General features: G+C 38.5%; 1 protein-coding gene across 2 annotated transcripts in view; it reads right to left on the bottom strand.

The window, feature by feature from the left end:
• Positions 1–22,717, bottom strand: part of LOC105080938 (proton-coupled amino acid transporter 3) — a 30,651-nt gene that overhangs the window by 380 nt on the left and 7,554 nt on the right. Inside the window, exons 3-9 of one of the 2 annotated variants that reach the window (XM_074360952.1) lie at positions 19,958–20,053; positions 16,571–16,655; positions 15,413–15,631; positions 13,168–13,266; positions 12,637–12,803; positions 9,712–9,881; positions 6,536–6,716 (exon numbers count right to left, since the gene is read on the bottom strand). In XM_074360952.1, coding sequence (XP_074217053.1) covers positions 6,536–6,716; positions 9,712–9,881; positions 12,637–12,803; positions 13,168–13,266; positions 15,413–15,631; positions 16,571–16,655; positions 19,958–20,053 — 1,017 coding nt within the window. Of the gene's footprint in view, positions 1–5,989; positions 6,717–9,711; positions 9,882–12,636; positions 12,804–13,167; positions 13,267–15,412; positions 15,632–16,570; positions 16,656–19,957; positions 20,054–22,717 lie in introns of those variants that run through there. The other variant, XM_045506711.2, reaches the window with a different exon arrangement.

The raw sequence follows: 22,717 nt of genomic DNA on the forward strand, positions 1-22,717 counted from the left end.
CAATAGATGCAGAAAAAGCATTTGATAAAATTCAACATCCATTCATGATAAAAACTCTTACCAAAATGGGTATAGAGGGAACATATCTCAGCAGAATAAAAGCCCCTTATGACAAACCCACAGCCAGCTTAACACTCAGTGGTGAAACTGAAAACTTTCCCACTAAAATCTAGAACAAGACAACAATGCCCACTCTCACCACTTCTATTCAACATAGTTTTGGAAGTCCTAGCCACAGCAATCAGGCAAGAAAAAGGGATCCAATTTGGAAGAGAAGAGGTAAAATTGCCACTATATGCAGATAACATGATACTATATACAGAAAACCCTAAAATTTCCACACAAAAACTACTAGAGTTGATAAAAGAATTCTGCAAGGTAGCATTATACAAGATTAACATAGAAGTCAGTTTCATTTCTTCACACTAATAATGAAATATCAGAAAAAGAAAGTAAAGAAACAATCCCTTTTAAAATCACATCCAAAACAATAAAATACTTAGGAATAAATCTGACCAAGGAGATGAAAGACTTATACATGGAAAACTATAAAATACTGATTAAGGAAATGAAAGATGACTTAAAGAAATGGAAAGATATCCCATGATCTTCAATTGGAAGAATCACTACTGTTAAAATGGCCATACCGCCCAAGGCAGTCTACAGATTTAATGCTATCCCTATCAAATTACCCATGACATTTTTCACAGAACTAGAACAAATAATCTTAAAATTTATATGTAATCACAAAAGACTCCAAACTGCCAAAGCAATACTGAAGAAAAAGAATGAAGCTGGAGGAATAACCCTCCCAGACTCAGACAATACTACAGAGCTACGGTCATCAAAACAGCATGGTATTGGTATGAAAACAGATATATGGATCAATGGAACAGAATAGAGAGCCCAGAAATAAATCCACAGACCTATGGTCAATTAATCTTTGACAAAGGAGGCAAGAATATACAATGGAGAAAAGACAGTCTCTTCAGCAAGTGGTTTTGGGAAACTGGATAGCAGCATGTAAATCAATGAAGTTAGAATACTCCCTCACTCCATACACAAAAATAAATTCAAAATGGCTTATAGACTTAAACATAAGACAAGATACTGTAAACCTACTAGAAGAAAACATAGGCAAAACATTCTCTGACATATATCTTGGGAATGTTCTCCCAGGGCAGTCTACCCAGGCAATAGAAATAAAAGCAAAAACTAACAAATGGGGCCTAATTAAACTTACAAGCTTTTGCACAGCAAAGGAAACCATGAACAAAACAAAATGACAACCTACAGAATGGGAGAAAATATTAGTAAATGATGAGACTGACAAGGGCTTAATTTCCAGAATATATAAATAGCCCATACAACTTAATAACAAAAAAACAAACAACCCAATCCAAAAATGGGCAGAAGACCTAAACAAGCAATGAAGAGATACAAATGGCCAATAGGTACATGAAAAAATACTCAATATCACTAATCAGATAAATGCAAATCAAAACTACAATAAGGTATCACCTCATACCAATTAGAATAGCCATCTTTAAAAGTACACAAATGATAAATGCTGGAGAGGGTATGGAGAAAAGGGAACCCTCCTACAATGCTGGTGGGAATGTCATTCGGTGCAGCCATTTTGGAAAACAATATGGAGATTCCTCAAAAGACTAAAAATAGACTTACCATATGATCTAGCAATCCTACTCCTGGACATATATCTGGATGGAACTCTTAATTCGAAAAGATACCTGCACCCCAATGTTCATTGCAGCAGTATATACAATAGCCAGAAATGTAAACAACCTAAATGTCCATTGATAGATGACTGGATAAAGAAGTTGTGGTAAATTTATACAATGGAATACTACTTGGCGATAAAAAAGAATAAAATAATGCCATTTGCAGCAACGTAGATGGACCTGGACATTGTCATTTTAAGTGAAGTAAGCCAGAAAGAGAAAGAAAAATACCATATGATATGATTTATATGTGTAATATAAAAAAAAAGAAAAAAAGGGGACACTAATGAACTCATCTACAAAACAGAAACAGACTTACAGACACAGTAAACAATGTTATGGTTACCAGGGTAAGGAGGTGGGAAGGGTAAAATTTGGGAATTTGAAATTTGCAAATGACAACCACTGTATATAAAAATAGATTAAAAAACTTCTGTATAGCACAGGAAAATATATTCAATATATTATAATAACCTTTAATGAAAAAATATGGAAATGAATATATGCATATATATGTATGACTGGGAAATTATGTTGTACATCAGAAATTGACACATTGTAACTGACTGTAGTTCAATTTTTAAAAATGCAACAACACGAGTAAGCCAAAAAAAGCAACACAAAACAAAACAAAAAAACACTCCATAACATTTCACTCACTCATAATTCAACCCACTTGGAGAAAATTCCAACATTTTATGTTGTGCATATCTTTCAAAATTCTTTGACTATATTCATATGGCTGCTTTTTAAAAAATATATTTTATTTATTTTGTTTGTGGGTTTTTTTTGAGGGGGGAGGTTATTAGGTTTATTTATTTAGTTAGTTAATTAATGGAGGTACTGGGGATTGAATCCAGGACCTCGTGCATGCTAAGCATGTGCTCTAACCACTGAGATATACCCTTCCCCCACTGCTATTTTTTTGAAGCACCAAGGTGGCATCATGCTTCACATTCTATTTTTAAGAGCTCTATTGAATTATAATTGATATATAATAAACTGCACATATTTAAAGTGCACAATTTAATAAATTTCGACACACCTGGGAAATAATCCTCACAATCAAACTAGTGAATATATTATTCACTGTTTCCAAAAGTTTCCTCTTGCCCCTCTGTAATACCTCCTTCTCACCTTCAAGCAACCATATTTGCTTACTGTCCCTACAGGTTAGGATGCATTTTCTAAACTTTTATATGAATAAAATGATACAATTTGTACTCGCTTTTTTTAAAATCTGGATTTTGTCGCTCAATGTAATTAAGATTCATCCATGTTATTGTGTGCATCAACAGTTTGTTCCTATTTATTGCTGAGTAGTATTCCACTGCTTGGATATACCACAGTCTGTTTATCCATTCACTTTTTGGGAGACATTTGGGTTGTTTCCTACTTTTTGCTATTACAAATAAAGTTACCAGAAATGTGTGTAGAAGTCTTTTTATAGACATAAAATTTCTTTTATTTTAGGTAAATATCCTGAGATGGAATTGTTGGATCATATGGTAGGTGCATATTGAATTTTTTAAGAAACTACCAAACTATCAAAGTGGTTGCACCATTTCCACCCACAACAGCAGCACATGGGATTTCCAGTTTCTCCACATCCTTGCCAACACCAGTATCATCAGTGTTTAAAATTTAAGTCATTCTAATAGGTGTACAGTAGAATCTCATCCTGAGTTTATAATTTCGATTTCTCTCATTACTAATGATGTTGGATATCTTTTCATATGCTTATTTACCATTCATATACCTTCTTTGGTGAAGAGTCTGTTCAAATCTTTTGCCCATTAAAAAAATTGTTTTCTAATTGTTGGGCTTTGAGAGTTCTTTATGTATTCTGGATATGAGTCTTTCATTAGACATAAACTTAGCAAAGATTCTCTCTCAGACTGTGGCTTTTCCTCTCATCTTCTTAACAGTGCCCTTTGAAGAATAAAGGCTTTAATTTTGATGGAGTCCACTTTAGCAATTTGTTCTTTTATGGGTTGTGCTTTTGCTGTTGTATCTAAGAAATCTTTGCCTAGCCCAAAGGGCACAGCTTTCTTCTCTCCCAGGTTTTCTTCTAAAAGTTTTATAGTTTTAGATTTTACATTTAGGTCTAAGATACATTTTAAGGTTTTTTTTTGTATATGATGTGAAGTATGGCTGCAAGTTCTCTATTTTTGGGGGGGGAGAGGGGCATATGTATATCCAATTTTTGCAACACAACTTCCTTGAAAAGGTGATCCCTTCTCCACTACCTTGCCTTTGCCTATGAACCTTTATCAAAAATCAGTTGTCCATGTATGTGTAGAATTGTTTCTGGACTCTCTATTCTGGTCCATTGAAGTATTTGTCTGTTTTGGCAACACCATGCAGTTTTGATTATGGTGGCTTTGTTATAATTCTTGAAATCAGATAGTGTTGGCCCTTCAACTTTTTTCTTTTTTTCCAAAGATATTTCGACAATTCTAGGTCCTCTGCATTTTCATGTGAATATTAGAATCAGATGGTCAATTTATACTGAAGAAAAAAAAACTTCTGAATTTGATGAGAATTGACATCTTAATCATGTGTCTTTTGAACCATGAACAAGGTGTATCTCTCCATTCATTTAGTTCTTTATTTCTTTCAGCAATGTATTATAGTCTTCAGTTTACATATGTTTCATATCTTTCATTAGATTTATCCCCAGTTATTGCATATATCTGATGTTATTGTAAGCTCAGTTTCTGAATGTTCTCAGCTAGTACAGAGAAACACAGTTGGATTTTGTATATGACCTTGTATTCTGAAACTTTGTCAACTTAATTAGTAGTAGCTTTTTTGTAGATTCCACTGGATCTTCTACACTGATGATCATATCATCTTCATATAAAGACAATTTTACTTCTTCCTTTCCATTCTGGATGCCTTTTCTTTCTTTTTCTTGCCTAATTTTACTGCCTGAACATCTGGTACAATACTGAATAGAAGTGGTGAGAGTGGACATCTGTATTTTGTTCCTGATCTCATAGGGAAAGCATTCAGTCTTTCCTCATCAACTATGATGTTAACTATAGATTTTTCACAGATGTACTTTACCAGTTGTGAAAGTTCCCTACTATTCCTAATTGCTGAGAGTTTTATATTAGACATTAGATTTTGCCAAATGTTTTTATATGTATATTGAGATGATCATATATTTTTCTATTTTTCAGTTTGTTAATGTGGTGAATTACACTGATTTTCAAATATTAAACCTGTATTCCTGGGATAAAGCCCACTTGGTCATGTGTATTATCCTTTTAATATATTGTTGAATTTGGTGTGCTAAAATTTTGTTCAGAATTTTTACACCTATGATCATGAAGGATTTTGGTCTGTAGCTTTACTTTCTTGTAATGTCTTTGTCTAGTTGTGCTTCATATATTTTAAACCAGCTTTTTCTCACTGATAAATCACAAATACATTTGCATGTCAATAGGTGAATTTTTGCAGTGTTTGAGGGCGTCATAGCATTCTATTCTGAATGAATCATAATTTAACCTAATGTTGGATATCTGTTTCCAACTTTACTATCATAAATAAGATTCTTAGGATAAGCTCCCAGAAGTGAAATTAGTGGGTCAGAGGGCTACACGTTTTAAGACTTACTGTAAAACTGTCCTTCAGAAAAGCCATAAAAAATGCATACTGCCATCTGCAGAGTAGAGGTGTGCCTGTTTTTCCAAACCCTTAATAAAACTAAGTATTATTTTCTAAAGTAGGTCAGTGGTCCTTGCACATGATGAAATCCTTTCCTCACACAAACTGCTTAACCCCTTTAGCCTAAATCAGCTTTAAATGGCCTTTAGATGTCTGAGAAGCTGAGGGAGGGTGGAGGGGAGAGAGAGGCAGCAGGAAAGCAGTGGAGGTGGGGGTGGGGAGTGGGGAGAGAGAGAGACGAGGACATTATGTAGGCAGGAAAATCACCATAATGAAAGAGTGCTAATAAAAATATTTTTACCCCTTAACCTAGTCCTGGTATGCCCATATCTCCAGGGCAACAGGGCAACCTGATGGAAAACCCTTCGATTTTCACACACGTGGTTAAAGGATAAATTTCTTTGTTTCTTGGTTTTTGTTTTTTGTTTTTTTGGCTTTCAGAATATCAGAGTTGGAAAAGACTTTGACAACCAATTAGTCCAATCTTTCATTTCACAGTATGGGAAAGTGAGATGGAGAAGCAGAGAAACTTGCCCAAGATCCCAAAGAAAATCAATGGCAGAGCAAATGGCTGGACAAAATCACTAAATTCTATTTTTGTTCTGTGACTCCTCCACTTAGAACAACATCTAAATAGAAACCCCTCTTCCCCCAACATACACGTTTCTAAATCTGATGCTTTAAGGGCAATTACTTCAGAAGAGAGAAAATGATTGCTCCTGTGTTGTATCTATGCTTGATTTCTGTTTCCAGGGATATCACAGCAAATGGATCCCTTCTCCCATTAAATAAGGCTATTAATGTCAATGGTTGAATTTGGTTTTGGGTCAAAGGTGCAAAAGACCTCCAAAGAAATCCAAAACCTAAAAAAGGCACAGCCTGAGAGGTATCAGTACTGACTTGTGGCATCTACAGTTGTCTTGGAAAGATAAAGAGGCCAATTAATATAGAGATGTTGGGGTTTGATGAATGTATATAATATCCACAATAGAAATCACATTGGGGGTGGGAGTAAGGGAGAACTACTAGCATAAAAATAGACCCCTGTGGAGTTGGCTATGGAATGGTTGATGGGTTGGATCAACTCATAGAGGGCTTGGTATGTTCCAAATACACACCCCAAAAGGCCCAGGATGCTGATCATGATGTCCTTTGCAATGGTGACACAGCTCATGTCTTCTGGGTAAAAGGTGATGAGCTCCAGGAGGGGTGGGATGATGAGGGCCAGGGCACTGCTGCTCACAGAGCCCACCAGGGAGATGACCAGGTCCAGGCGGGGGATGAGGATGGCTGAAACACCTTAGGAGAGAAGAAATTTAGAATCATTGAACGTTCGTGCAAGAAGAGAGCCCAGAAAGGAGCTAGAAGCCATTTCTTTGGAGCCTTATAGTTTCATGCCGGAGAGACCACTTGTAGAGGTGGGAAAGGAGCCTACTGTGAACTTGAGCAGCAGGTCAGACACTGTGGCTCTGGACTCCCACCTCTGTTTAACGGTGAATACAGATGCTCTCCTTTTATGTTTTATCTCTTGGGTTTTTCACATATAATATTTATTGGAAAAGATCCTCTGCCACCTACCTATTATAACCCTCTCATCATAGACATGGGGAAATCCAGAGCTCTAGAAGGAATGGGATGTGCCCAAGGTCAAACAGAGCTGAGATGAGAATCCACTGAAACGCCCAATCCAAGGACCTTTTCACCCTCCTAGGCTACCTGTCATGTATGTGAAAGAATTTGGTACACAGTAGGTGCTCAATAAGTGCTTGACCCTTACCTAGACACTGGGTCTACAATGAATTTGTCCTAATCTACCTAATATAGTCACTGTCTGGAAGCAAGAATGGGTAAACAGTGAGAGACGGTTCTGTTGCTGTCAGAATTTCAACCACTTGTTTTCCCACTCTTAGAAGGATTCTGGTAATTATGGAGTACTTAAAACATGAAGACAGCATTAGGCTGTCACTTACCATCTCTTCTATAAACACTCTTAAATTTCCATCTTTTATACATACAATGAAGATATATCATGGATTTTCCAGGGGATCCCAAATTTGATACTTAAATGAATAAATATACAATTTATGTGATTTAACTTTATACAGCATATGGTTTTCCTATGAACAAATCAGGAAAAACCTGTTCTGGAAAGCACTCAGACTGGCTTGCTGGGTCTTGAAGAAAACATCACCTTTTTCTGAAATTCCTCCCACACCTTCAATCAGAGAACGAGAGAGACTCACAGACTCTCATGGTTGAGAAGCCATCACGTCTCTGATGGATGATCCTCATCCACAGCTTTCTTTCATCAGATATTTAATTAATTGCTTCCAGGAGGAGGATCAGAGAGAAGTCAGTGTCTGTTTTTTAGGAGCTCACGCAGACAGGGCATAGAGGAGATACGTTCAAGGAAAGCTACAATGCAAGGTAGACTGGAGGAGAGCTCTAGAAGGGTCAGAGCTGGTCATGCCAACCCATTGCTCAAGGCCCTTCCGTGGCTCCCCATTGCCCAATCTCCTTAACACAAGGTCCCTTAGAACTCAGGCCCTGACAACCAAATCCTCTAGCTCCACGTTTCATCACTCCCCACTGTTTCCAGTTCTCCAAAGAGGCCATAGGTAAGTACTTGCCTCTGATTTGTGCAGAGCCTGCTCCTCGTATGTGGTACATTCTCCATTCTCCATCTGCCTCCTAGTTATCTTTTAGGTCTTTATTGAAATATCACTCCACTGGAGAGGACTCCCTGACCTGGCCCAGGCTAAGTTATAGGACCTTCTCATGTGCAGTTAGGATAGCCTCTTCTTACGATCTTAGCCATCATATGGTACATCATTATGTACTATCTTACCATTCATCACAATATTCTGTAATTATCTCCTAGCGTATATTTCCCACTCAACTGTGAGTCTCATGAGGGCAGGAGCCATGTCTTCTTTATGATTCATTATTGTATCCCTAGTAAAATGTAAGGCACATAGGAGGTGCTCAGCAAATGACTGATGAATGAATGAAGGATAATGGAAGTGACAGATGAATAAAGGAAGAGGAAGTGGTTATTCAGCACAGACAGAAGCAGGACATGTCATTGAAAATCAGCTGTCTCTAGTGATGCTCTTTCCCTGATACCAAGTGTCCTGAACTACACAGTGTTTCTCTTCAACTTACACACTTCCTATTAAGAACGATCTCAAAACACTATACTTGCAGATTTCTGACCTTGCTACAGACTGGGAACTCTCTGTAACACCTTAAGTCACCAGGTGTGCTGTTTCTGCTTAAAGAACTCCAGTTGTGTGGAGTGTAGTATCTGGTAATATAATATGCTGTTCTGCTGGACTGCTCCAAGAATTACACACTTTCTCCTGACCCTGAACTGAGACTGGATTCCCTCAACTTTAAACACTGACTCCTGGAGACTTTAAGGTGAAATTTGTTCTCTCTCTTGCACAATAATCCCACAGGTGTTTGACAACAGATATGGAAGTTCCCCAAGCCTTTCCTTCCCCTGAACTCCTTAGTTCTTCCCCTCATTCTTCATGGGGCAGGTTTTCTGATCTTTCTTTGGAAATGTTTCAGAGAAAGAATTTTGCAGCCCTGCTCACCATGTTTTCCAAACATCTACAACAGCACCTGATATAGAATGAATAAATGAATGAATGAATGAATGAGTGGAAGGAAGCAGGAAGGAAGGAAGGAGGTAAAGAAGGAAGAAAGGAAGGAAGGGGGAGATGGAGGAAGGGAGGAGAAAATGACCTCCAAGACTTTAACAAATCAGCCCCTTGGGGTTTTCCCCTATAGTTAAACACTACTTTATGAGAAGGGACTTGACCTTAATTTATGATAGAAAGAAATATGGCACAACAGAAGACATAGACTTTGGTGCTACACAACCTGCATTCAAATCACAGCTCTGTCACTTAGCAGCTATATGATTTGAGCATGTTGCTTAATTTCCACAGTTCCCTCAGTTGGGAATATTACATAACTAGGCTGTCATGAGTATTAGATAAAGTCAGTACCATGCCTGGCATACATGAGGCACATAGGATTGAATAAATAATACATCTTTCTCCCATAAACCAACCAATGTTTACTTTCTATGTGTAGACAGTAGAGATTACCATAACATTTACTATGGGACAGTTCTGTTATGCCCATTTTTCAGTTGGAAAGTGGAGGCTCAGGAGCTAAAATATCTTGCTTGGCTAGTGGCAGAGCCAATGATAGAGGGGTAGATGCCGACGTGGCTCCCAGCCACAGCTTTGGGCAAAGAGAATCCTTTAATCCTACTCACAGGTCAGACAGACCAAGGCTGTGCGGACAGACAGTTCTGCAAACAGTGCCCAGCTCTCTGACACCTGGGAGATGACGACAGGGATGATGATCTCAGCTGGGACATGGAACTGGAGGGCATAGGTGAAGAAGATGCCGATGGAGTACATCAGCTTGACCGACTGGTACAACCTGCAGAGAGAAGGGTAGGACATGCACTGTGATGTGGCTCCTGGGCAGGGCCATGCAAGACTCACCCACCGCTCAGAGGCTGGTACTTGTCAGGTTGCAGAACTGCCTCACTTCCACTGACAGCCTGACCTGCTGTGACAGCCACTTGGGAAGCCTACTAAAAGTGCACATTCCTGGAGATTCTGATTCAGTAGGCCTGTGGCTTAGGGATCTGTGCCTTTTTTTTTTTTTTTTTTTTGCTTTTTAAAAAAGTTATACCTGCATTGAGTAAAATCCACAGGACAAAAGTCATACCATGATTCCCTCCCACCTTTGACTCCCAGTCTCCAGTTCCTCTCTCCATAGGCAACTCCTCTTACAGTGTTCTTGAATCTCTTCCAGAAATAGTATAAATACAAGGTTTTCCAGAATGTAGGGACACACAAACACACACATACACACAAGCGTATACACTGTAGCTTCCTGTACACACTGTTGAGCTCTGTTTTTTATTCACTAAATATTTCCTGGTGATTGTTTCCCATCAGTACACATTGATCCGGCTCTTCTGTGTAATTACCTGTTTGGTATCTCAATTGCATGGATATACTGTAATTATTTAACCAGTCCCTACTTACTGGATATTTAGATTATTCCCAATCTTTTGCCAATAAACAATGCTGTGAAGAATATTCTTGTACATATATCGATGCACATATAGTACACAACCTCAGAAGTAAAAGTGCTGGGTAAAAGTATACGTGATTTAACATTTTAATAGCTCTTAGAAAAAGGAACACTCATACATTGCTGGTGGGAACATAAATTGGTGCAGCCACTGTGGAAAACAGTATGGAGGTTCCTCAAAAAACTAAAAACAGAACTACCATATGACCCAGCAATTCCACATAAGGGCCACAAATAACAAATGCGGACAAGGATGAGGAAAAAGGGGAACCCCTGTACACTGTTGGTGAGAATGTAAATTGGTGCAGCCACTGTGGAAAACAGTATGGAGGTTCTTCAAAAAATTAAAAACAGAACTACCATATGACCCAGCAATTCTGTTCCTGGGTATTATCTTAGAAAATAAAAACATTAATTCAAAAAGATACATACACCCCAATGTTCACAGCAGCATTAATAACAATTGACAAGATATGGAAGCTACCTAAGTGTCCATCAACAGATGAATGGATAAAGAAGATGTGAGATACACACACACACACACACACATACACAATGGAATACTATCCAGCTGCAAAAAAGAATGAAAATTTGCCATTTTCAGAAACATGGATGTACCTGAAGGGTGCTATGTTAAGTGACATAAGTCAGACAGAGAAAGACAAATACTGTATGATATTACTTCTATGTAGAATCAAAAAAACACAACAAACTAGTGAATATAACAGAAAAGAAATGGGCTCACAGATGTAGAGAACAAACTAGTGGTTACCAGTGGGGAGAGGGACAGGGGAGAGGCAAGATAGGTAGAGGATGAAGAGGTACAAACTACTATGCCTAAAATAAATAAGCCACAAGGGTGTCTTGTACAACACAGGGAATAGAGCCAATATTTTATAATGACTATTCATGGAATATAAACTTTAAAAATTGTGAATCACTATGATGTATACCTGAAGCCTATATAATACACTTTCATAAAAATAAAGTAGGAAATAAAACTATACCTCAATAAAAATAAAACAGAAAATGAAATACTATTTTGATGGCTCTTGGCCCTATATATGTGTATCTATATAGCCCATTTGTTGTCCCAGCATATTGGGAAGCTTGCTTCCCTGTCTCCTTGCCAGAACACAGTGTGTGAACACATGCTGGTCTTTGCCATTGTGGTTTGTTTTTTTTTTCAATTGGCATTTCTGTTATTATGAAGGAGACAAAGCATCTTTTCAAATACATAAAATGTCATTTTTTGGATTTGCCTGTGAACTGCTCGCTCAGGCCCATTTTAACTTGGGTTGTTTGGTTGGTCTTTTTCTCACTGGGAGGGCATTTGTGTTTATTCCTTTAAGGCTCCTCTGGAGACTCTGATGAGGAGCCAGGTCCAGAGGTGTGATGTCAAGGCACCTGACGCCCATGTTTTTCAGTTGACTCCCCCACAAGGAAAGCGCCCTGCCCAAGGTAGCTAGTGGCAGCCCGAATGGCCCAGAATAAGAACACTATATTAGGCCGACAGTATCTTTCTGGTGTAAAATAACTCACAACTTCAAAGAAATTCCACATTTATTATCTCATCCAGTCATTACCACAACGCAGTGAAGCAGATGGGACGGGTGATCTTTTTCTCATTTTACAGCTGTGGCTTTATGGGAAATGAATGCCCCATCACACTACTCACTTCCAAAAGACCAAGGCCATGTGGAGACGTAACAGTGAGAACAGCTCACACTCGATGAGTGCCTACTATGTGCCACTTTCCTAGGCATTTTATGTATATTAAGCCAATTTATCCTCACAGTCATTTCCTGAGACAGCCTGGCAGCCCTGTGTGCTGCTCTCCAAATACTTCCCAGTCTCCCAGCACACAGTAGGATTTTACTTCCCTACCCCTTGGAGTGAGGCCGTGGCTATGCCACTTGCTTTGCCATAGGGCTGCTGTGAGAATTAAATGAGGTAACACACAATGCCTGGATTATCAAACGTACCTGTTACTGTCATATTAATGTTATCAGGTAATATTTGTTGCTAAGGCTCAGATCCCATGACCCCCCTCCCCTCCCCACCCTACTCCAGATGATCAGGGACATACCAGCAATTGGGCAAGTTGAGGGTGATGCTGGCCTGGGTGTTCGACCCAAACTTCATGTAGCCCAGAGTCCCCAGGCAGATGTAGAGGATGATGATAAGGGACATCCCCAAGTACAGAACAAAAGAAAACTGCTGTGGATGCTTCATCTGGTTTTTGAGAGAAAGAACCTGGAAGAGAAAGGAGGTTGAGAAATAAAAGGTAGAAAGAGAAGTAGCAGGTTCTCCCAGAAGCACAGATATCCTTCTCGAGGCAGCCTGGGGCCAGGAAGCGGCCACAACCCCTTTCATTTCCTCCTACACTTTCTGCTGCCAGGAGTAGCCCCACTCCACATGGGCTGATGATAAGTTCTCAGTCAGTCTTCAAGGCTTGGTGTGGTGTATGGAGGAGTTGGCGTCCCGTGAATGGATACTGACTTTCTCTTCCGGTGGAAGAAGATGACAGTCTGCACTTCCCATAAATACTATCATTTAGACATCTGGAATCCCTAGAGAACACCAGGGACCATTCCCTCAAACCTCACATCCACCTTACCATACCAACGCCTTCAAATGTGAAGATGGCTGTACCGAAGAACACCAGGAAGGTCTTCCAGCTTGCCATCAAGGGTAGGTTCCTGGGATCTGGAATCCCCTGAAAGGAAGCAGAAGAAGGACATTGGTTTTACCATGGTGCAGAAGTCACTCCAGATCTGGTAGAGAGCTGGGCTCACCTGACATCAACAGAGACAGTGTTACAAGCACCCATAAGATACCTACAGCTGAGTCACCTTCTTATCTTTTAAAATTTAATTTATTTTTATTGTGGTAATATACATTGCATAAAATTGGCCATTTTAAACATTTTTAAGTGTACAATTCAGTGGCATTAAGTGCATTCACATTATCGTACAACCATCACCACATTCCATCTCCAGAGCTTCATCATCATCCCCAGCTGAAACTCTACACCTAATAAATAATATCTCCCTATTACTCAGCCCCCGGTGAACCCTGTTTGACCTTCTGTCTCTATGAATTTGACTATTCTAGGTACCTCATGTAAGTGAAATCAAATAATAGTTGTCTTTTTGTGACTGGTTTAGTTCACTAATCATAATGTCTCTAAGTTTCATCCATGTTGTAGCATGGATCAGAATTTCATTCATTTCTAAGGAATACTTTGTATATATTTACCACATTTTGATTTATCACATCTTTACATGTGAGGAAAGTGGGGCTCAGGGAACAGAAGGGAATTGCCCGAGGCTACACCCTGTAAGTTAGTGGCACAGCCCAGATAAGAACTCAGGTTTTCTCACACATCTTTCCCATCACTTCTCTCAGAGCCGTGAAGTCTCCTGGCTGGTATAGCAGCTATAAGAGATCTAGAGAGAATGATTATTTTAATAGACTCTAGTGGGCAGAATAATGTCCACATCCTAGTCCCTGGAAGCTTTAATATGTTATGTTATGTGGCAAGGCAGAATTAAGTTTTCAAACTGAATGAAGGTAGCTAATCAGCTAATTTTAAAATAAGGAGGTTATCTTGGATTATCTGGGGGTCCAGTGTAATCACAAAAGTCTTTAAAAGTGGAAGAGGAAATCAGAAGAGAGAACTGAAAGATTACAGTATGAAAAGATTTGGCCTGACACTGCTGGCTTTGAAGAGGGAAGTGGACCATGAGTTTATACAGGAGGGCAGGTTCTAGAAGCTGGAAAAGGCAAAGAAACAAATTTAACTCCAAAGACTCCAGAAAGAAATGCAGCCCTGATGCTTTTAGCCCAATGAGACCTCCAGAACTCTAAGATAATGTGTTGTTTTAAGCCATCAGATTTGTGGTGACTTGTTACAGCAGCAGCAGGAAACAAATACAACCCCAGAGACTTTCAGATTCAAAGAAATGAAACTATAATGGTGGAATTTCAGAGCCTGTAATAATAGCAAAGCAGGGGCTGGGAGGCAAAATGACTAGAATTAGTGGAAAAATTACTTTCTGTTGATCAGTTTTCTTATCTGTAAAGTGAGGATAAAGTAGTACTACCTACAAAATAGCATAATTGTGAAAATCTAATGAGTTAATATATAAAGAACTTGGCACAAAGTGAATCAAATTCCTTTGCATCCACATATCCCTTGTCAGCCTATTACTGTTACTGTTTTGGCTGGTTATATGATTGAGGTTTATCTCCCCAAGTGATTGTAACCTTCAAGAGAGCAGTCACCTGTCAGTTTTATGTACTACTGAAGCCCCTGCCCCTTGCACAATGCCTGGATCACAGAAGTTATCAAGAAATATTTGTTGAATATAAACTATGGTTACCAAAGGGAAAAGGTAGGGGGAGGGATAAATTAGGAGTTTAGGATTAACAGATACACACTACTATATGTAAAATAGATAAAGAACAAGGACCTACTATATAGCACAGGGGACTATACTCAATATCTTATAATAAGCTATAATGGAAAAGAATCTGAAAACATATGTATATATGTATGTATAACTGAATCACTTTGTTGTACACCTGAAACTAACATTGTAAATCAACTACATTTCAATAAAAAATAAAATAAAAAAAAACCCCGTTTGTTGAATGACCCATTGTTATCCAGTGTGACAATGATGACTAGCTTTTATAGCTTGTGGGACAGAAGTTCACAGATGTCACTTTAGCAGGGGATGCTCAGAGCAGAAGGTCACCTTCCTCACCTTCACTTGCCCATAGTGACAGTGACCCTCCCCAAGTGTCTCAGGAGCCCTGGACACCGACCCTCTTCTGCAGTGGTTTCAGGCACAGACCTGCACAATATATTCAAAGATCAGAGCCATGCTCCCCAAGGTGGCGATGTTGGCCAGTGTTGAGAAGATGGATAGCACCCTGAGGTTCTGGATAAACACCAGCAGGATCAGGAGGGGCAGGAGTAACAGCATGTAGAAGCGAATGTCCAGGATGGGGGTCGGTACCAGGATTTTCCTGGGTTGGCAGGTGTTGGATGTCAGGTGGGCTTCTTCCGCCATCTGATATGGAGCACAGGAAGGACAGTGTAGTTAGAGCTGCCACATGAACACAGGATGCCCAGTTAAGTTTCAATTTCAGATAATTAACAAATAACTTTTGAGTAAAACTTAAGTTCCAAATATTACATAAGGACATACTCATAGTAAAAAACAATTATTTGCTTCTTATCTGAAATTCCAGTTTAACTGGCTGTCATATAGTTTTATTTGCCAAATCTGGTACTCCTAAACTGTGGTACTCATGGTTGTGACAACCAAAAACTCTTAGACTCATCAAATCTTAAGGCTGAAGGGTCCTTTGTCATCTAGCCCAACCTCTTCTTCCATACCAAATGGTTTTCTTTCATACATCCAGAGAACAGGAATTGATTACACAGGAATATCTTCTTCAACCTTAGATAACCCTAAAAGTTAGAAAGCTCAAAATATTGACCGAAATCTATCTGCTTGAATATCCATTTACACTGCTTGTCATAGTTCTGTTTGAGTGCACAAAAACAAGTGTGCTCCCTCAATTCCATGAAGCCAGGAAAGAATGCCATGACTGACTTGTAATGCCTGTTAGGAATGCAATGAGAGCAAGGTTGCAATTCAATTTAGTTTGCCTCAATTTAGTCATCTTCTGCATGACAACCCTGATATACCTAAAGAAAATGTCACCAACACTTTTAGGGGTAAAAATTCTCAATTATTTCTGATTGGACATAGTTGCAAGCTCTCTCTGCATCCTTGTTACACTCCTCAGATGTTGCTTTGGCTTCCCTATGATCCTTTTAAAGAGTGATTCCCAAGATGGAGGGAACTCCCAAGTGTAGTCTGATCCAGGAGTAGAACTGAAGTCTGCTCCTCCCATGCTCTGAACACTACACTCTTGCAAATGCAGTCCTAGCAGCAGGAGGTCTGCTTTTCCCCCACTCTGCCTAAAAGAGGCCTCTTTACCTGTTGTAAATTGTCTGCCATAAATATAAAATAAATACTGCAGAAGCCCAGTTGGGTGATGATTAATAAGAAGCTGACAGTGTACCTGAGAAGGAGAAGAGGCAGACAGAGGGAGAAACAAATTATTTTTTAGTGCATTTATTTTTATTTTTTGAGACAATTATCTCATTTGTTATTATTTTTAATATTTCCCCATTTTTTTATTTTGAAAAATTTCAAATGCACAGAAAAAGCTGAAAGACTAAGATAATTAACATTCATATAACTTTTAACTAGATATACTGATTAACTTTTAGCCCTTCCTGCATTACATATGGATGGATGAATGTGTTCATCCTTACACACACGTGTAATGTATTTTTCTCTCAACTACTTGAAAATTAATTGCAGATATTATAACACGTCAACCCTAAATACTTTAATACACTTCTCTAAGGACTTTGATATCCAGAAAATCAACTTTAATATCTTCCAATATGTAGTCTGTATTTTCAATAACTCAATTCTCTCCAAAACATCTTTTACAGCTGTTTAAAAATTCTTTTTGATTCAGGATCTAATCAAGGTTTATATGTTGCATCTGGCTACATCTCTTTCATCTTTTGTTCAGGTAGAGCAGCCATGTATATACATCCACCTTTTTTGTTTCCCATGACAATGACTTTTTGGGAAGAGTCTAGGCCATCTGTTTTGTAGAATGTCCCACATTATGGACTAATGTGACTGTTTCTTTATGATTCAGATAAGCACTTTAGGCAAACATACCATGTAGGCGATACTTTGTACTTCTGATTCATCATATTGGGAGGCACAGGATGCCCTGTGGTTCCAATGTGAAGGTGACTGCTAGACCTCTCCTTTGTAAGTGCCCATTTCCTGCTTTGTAACCTGGGGGTAAAACTGAGATGGCATGAATATCCTATTCTCCTCAAACCAAGGGTTTTAACAAATTGACTGGTGATCTTTGCCTGAATCAATTATTTCATTGGTGGTTGCAAGATGGTGATTTTCTAGTTCTGTCATTTCATCTAAGTTTATTAGCTAGCATTTAAGAAAGATATATTCTTCCCTCCTATTTTTAATCATGATAAACTCACATTATTTTTTATTTAATATATTATACTCCATTACTATCATTATTCTTTTGGATTCTCAAATTGTCCTGAATTTGGAGATGCATTTATTTTTTAATAGTACAAAAATATGTTTCTCTCCTTAGGTTCTAATGTTTAGATCCGTGTTTTTCAGGACTGGGTTGTAGCAATCATTGCATCAGCATCATCTGAGGTTTATGGTAAAAAAACAGATTCCTGGCTCTCATATCAGCCTGAGTCAGAAGATTGGCAGTGTCAGGTGAGACTTCAGAATGGAGATGTTTTTCTTCCTTATAATGGAGATTCTCAAACATACACGAAAGCAATGACAATAATTCAATGACTCCTCTTGTGCCCATCCCAGCTTCAACAATTAACTTTTTGGCAAACCTCTTCCATCAGCTCCTTCACTCCACAGCACACATTCTTATTTTGTTGGGAGTATCTGAAGCAAACTAGGGACCTCAAGTCATTCCACCTGTAAATAATTCAGTATGCAGCTCTAGTGGACAAGAATTTAAATAAAATATAACCATCATGCCATTAATCACCCCTTACAAAACTAACAATTCTTTATATCATTTAATATTCAATCCATATTCAGATTTTTCCAATTAAAAAAAAATCTATTTCACAGTTGATTTCTAAACAAGTCTATTCATTGCATTTTGTTACTAGGTCTCAAGTTTTTTTTTAAACCACTGTATTTCCTTTGCCCTCTTTATTTTTTTCTCTTGGAACTTCAGTATTTTTGGTTGGTATTGAAGATACCAGAAAATTGTCTGTAGTATGTTCCACTTTCTAGATTCAGTTGATGAATTCATAATGCCATTTATCTTGTTCCTCTATCCCCTGTGCTTCCTGTAAACTGGTATTAGATCTAGTGGTTTGATAAGATTAAGGTTCTTCACTTATCTTTCTGGCAAGGGTATTTCAGAGCTGGTGCTCTGTACTCCTCACTGTATCCCATTATAAGATACATCATGTCTGGTTGTCCCATGTCTAAACATGAGATGCGGAGTACATGGGGTCAGGTGATGTCAGTATATTCTTTATAATTTTCCAATGACCTTTCACAATGAGCATCCACTGATGACTGTTGCTTACACAGAGTGGGTACTTTTGAATCAAACTCTCCATGTATCTCTTAGCAGACTAAAAATTACATATCATTGGTTTAAATAAAATAGTTTCCCAATTCTTTCTCAGTTACTGGGACTCCAGAGAAATGGCACAGTGCAGTGGGTGGGAGCTGGATGTTCTGGATGTCAATCCTTGCTCTGCCATTAAATTCCTGGGTAACCTTGAGCAGCCTTATGGCCTATCTGGTTTTCATCTTCCTCCACTTGAAAAGACATGGGTATAGTGATCGCCAAGGACCCTTCCCACTTGAAAGTTTTATTTAGGGTGTCATCAGAAGCTGTTATATCTTGGTAAGAAAGGATGGTCAGTTGTGAGTCCTCCATTATAACTGCCCCTTCCCCACCTGCCTGACAATCAGAGTGACTCCTACCCAGGAGATCAGGGATCTACTAAGAGTCCCAAGAGAGGAGATCTGCAGGAGAGATCTTGGCAGCCACAATATTGACTCACTACCTCCTGAGAGGCTTCTCTGGGAAAGGCTAACATGTTAGGTGCTCAGTTGAAACTCTGCTTCACCACTATCTATGTCTATGACTTTGGACATGTTATTCTGTCTCTGTGAGCCTTGGTCACCATATTTACAGGACAATAAAGACACACCCACCTACCTCACAAGGTCACTGAGATGATGAGAGGAGCTGAGACATAGTGTTTTGTACACTATAAACTTTTTATCCAGTGAGGGAACAACCTAAATATTCACCTTTGGGGAAGGATTAAATAAAACCACAGTATCCATCTACACTGGGGAAAATTTTGAGTTTCACGAAACAATGAAGTCTATCTCTATGTCCCAACATGGGAAGAAATTAGAGACATGTTGTTAAGAGCAAATTTCCCAAAACTATTCCAGTTAATACATAAGGAAATACAACCCAAATCACATATAGTTCCATTTGCACACATACATCATGTGCATGGGGAGAAAAAGTCTAGAGTAATATTTATTAACTAGGTATCAGGGATTACTTCTTGGGTGAAGAGTGGGATGGGGCATGGAGCTAATGGAGATTCTCTGCATTGTTTGAAAGTGCGCAAGAACATATTCATATAAAATTTGTGTAGCTAGAAATAAAGGCAGAATGGGTGAGGATTATTACTGTGTCTGTTTTATTATTACTACTACTTTTGTGACATCTATGACTACTACCTTCCCCATGCTGAGTGGGTCCTCAGCCAGGCATTTGGGCAGGTTTCCAGGCTGTACATCATGGCCTCTCCATAGTTCACAAAAGTTTTTTGCAGTCTAGGGAAAGGACAAGCAATGTATAACTTAAAACATTTCTTTGAAGTGTAATTTCCTCTTGAAATTAGTAATTATTGTATATTCATGTGTTAACATGGAGCATTCTAGTAATGTCCAGCAATGATATTATTTTGATATTTAATTAATTGAAGTATAGTTGTTTTACAACATTGTGTTAGTTTCTGGTATACAGCATAGTGATTCAGTTATACATATATATGTTCTTTTTCATTATAGGTCATTACAAGCTACTGAATGTAGTTCTCTGTGCTCTACCTTAGGACCTTGTTGTTTATCTATATTACATAGAGTAGTTTGTATCCGCTAATCCCAAACTCCTAATTTATCCCTCCCCACCCCTCTTTCTCCTTTAGTAATTGTTTGTTTTCTATGTCTGTGAGTCTATTGAGATATTTTATAATGGTATACTTCTAAAAGTTTCAATAGTTTGCCTTTTTTTGTAGTTGTCTTTTTAACACTAACATTTAAGTGGATATTATTATTATTATTTTTAAGTAGACAATAGTTGTGAATTGATTAGGTCTGTAAACAAAGGAAACAGAGGATGTGAAAGCTGTCAGGTGTGCACACCTGGCTGGGAGAGGGGGAAGTGGGGGGAGGGGTATAAGTACGGCCAAGCCAGTGGTTCTGTCTTTTCTGACTTACATTCCCTTCTTTCCACCGCTTTGGGTGTTGGAACATTTGAGATACTTGCCCTGAACCAAATCCCATGCAAAGGTGATATTTAGGCTCCTGCTTAGAATTCCTGTCGGATGGAACACCCAAGTTCCAACCTATCTAATCCTCTTCCTTTGTCCTTCTTTCCCAGGTGGCCCTTCCTAAGGGAGGGGAAGGCCCTGCTGAGGACTGTCAACAAAGGAAGTAGAAGTAAGTTGCCCATGTCCCAGATCCCTGGTGTTAATTGCACGACTGAGGGGAATAGCTGGAAGAGGGAAAAGGTCCCAGAGTTGTCAGGATACCAGGGTTTAAATCCCAACACTCCCCTTCAGATGTCTGGGAGACCTTGAGCAAGTCTGTTTATACTTCTGGGGCTCAGTTTTTTCCACACACATTCTGGGTTTTGGGGAGGAGACAGTGAGAGATGGATAAGGTGATGCATTAGGAACACAGCAGGATGCTTCTGTTTTTATTATTACTCACTGTCCTTGGCATTTGAAATATAAATGAGGTCACATTGCATAGGAACAGCAAACATATTAGTTTGAGGATTGCAAATTCAAAAGCAATGAATCAAATTACTCAGGACATTTTTCACAGAACTAGAACAAATAATCCTAAAATGTACATGGAACCACAAAAGACCCAGAAGTCCCCAAGCAATATTGAAGAAAAAGAGTCAAATTGGAAGCATAACCCTCCCAGACTTCAGACAATATTACAGAGTTACAGTAATCAAAACAGTGTGGAACTGGCACAAAAACAGACATATGGAACAGGATAGAGAGCCCAGAAATAAACCCAGACACCTATGGTCAATTAATCTTCAACAAAGGTGGCAAAGGTGTACAATGGAGAAAAGAGATTCTCTTTGGCAAGTGGTGTTGGGAAAGCTGGACAGCTGCAGTGTAAATCAATGAAGTTAGAACACACCCTCATACCACATACAAAAATAAACTCAAAATGGCTTAAAGACTTAAATATCAAGAAAACTATAAACCTCCTAGAAGAAAACATAGGCAAAACATTATCTGACATAAATCTTAGTAATGTTCTCCCAGGGCAGTCTACCCAGGCAATAGAAATAAAAACGAAAACTAACAAATGGGGCCTAATTAAACTTACAAGCTTTTGCACAGCAAAGGAAACCATAAGCAAAACAAAATGACAACCTATGGAATGGGAGAAAATATTTGCAAAGCATGAGACTGACAAAGGCTTGATTTCCAGAATATATAAACAGCTCATATGACTTAATAAGTAAAAAACAAATGACCCAATTCAAAAATGGGCAGAAAACCTAAACAAGCAATTCTCCAATGAAGACATATGAATGACCAATAGGCACATGAAAAAATGCTCAATATCGCTAGTTATTAGATAAATGCAAATCAAAACTACAATGAGGTATCACCTTGCACCAGTCAGAATGGCCATCCTTAAAAAGTCCAGAAATGATAAATGCTGGAGAGGGTGTGGAGAAAAGGGAACCCTCCTACACTGCTGGTGGGAATACAGTTTGGTGCAGCCATTATGGAAAACAGGCTAATTAAAATTAATTTAAAAAAAAACAGACTTACCATATGATCCAGCAATTCTACCCCTGGGCATATATCTGGAGGGAACGCGAATTTGAAAAGATACATGCCCTTCAATGTTCATAGCAGCACTATATACAATGGCCAAGACATGGAAGCAACCTAATGTCCATTGACAGATGACTGGATACAAAAGTTGTGATATATTTATATAATGGAATACTACTTAGCAATAAAAAGGAATAAAATAATGCCATTTGCTGCAATTGTCATACTAAGATTGTCATACTAAGTGAAGAAGCCAGAAAGAGAAAGAAAAATACCATATGATATCACTTATATATGGAATCAAAAAAAAAAAACACAAATAAACTTATTTACAAAATAGAGACAAACTCACAGACACAGAGAACAAACTTGTGGTTACCAGTGGGGAAAGGGAGTGGGA

The sequence above is a fragment of the Camelus bactrianus genome, chromosome 3, assembly GCF_048773025.1.
Source record: "Camelus bactrianus isolate YW-2024 breed Bactrian camel chromosome 3, ASM4877302v1, whole genome shotgun sequence".
NCBI lineage: Eukaryota > Metazoa > Chordata > Mammalia > Artiodactyla > Camelidae > Camelus > Camelus bactrianus.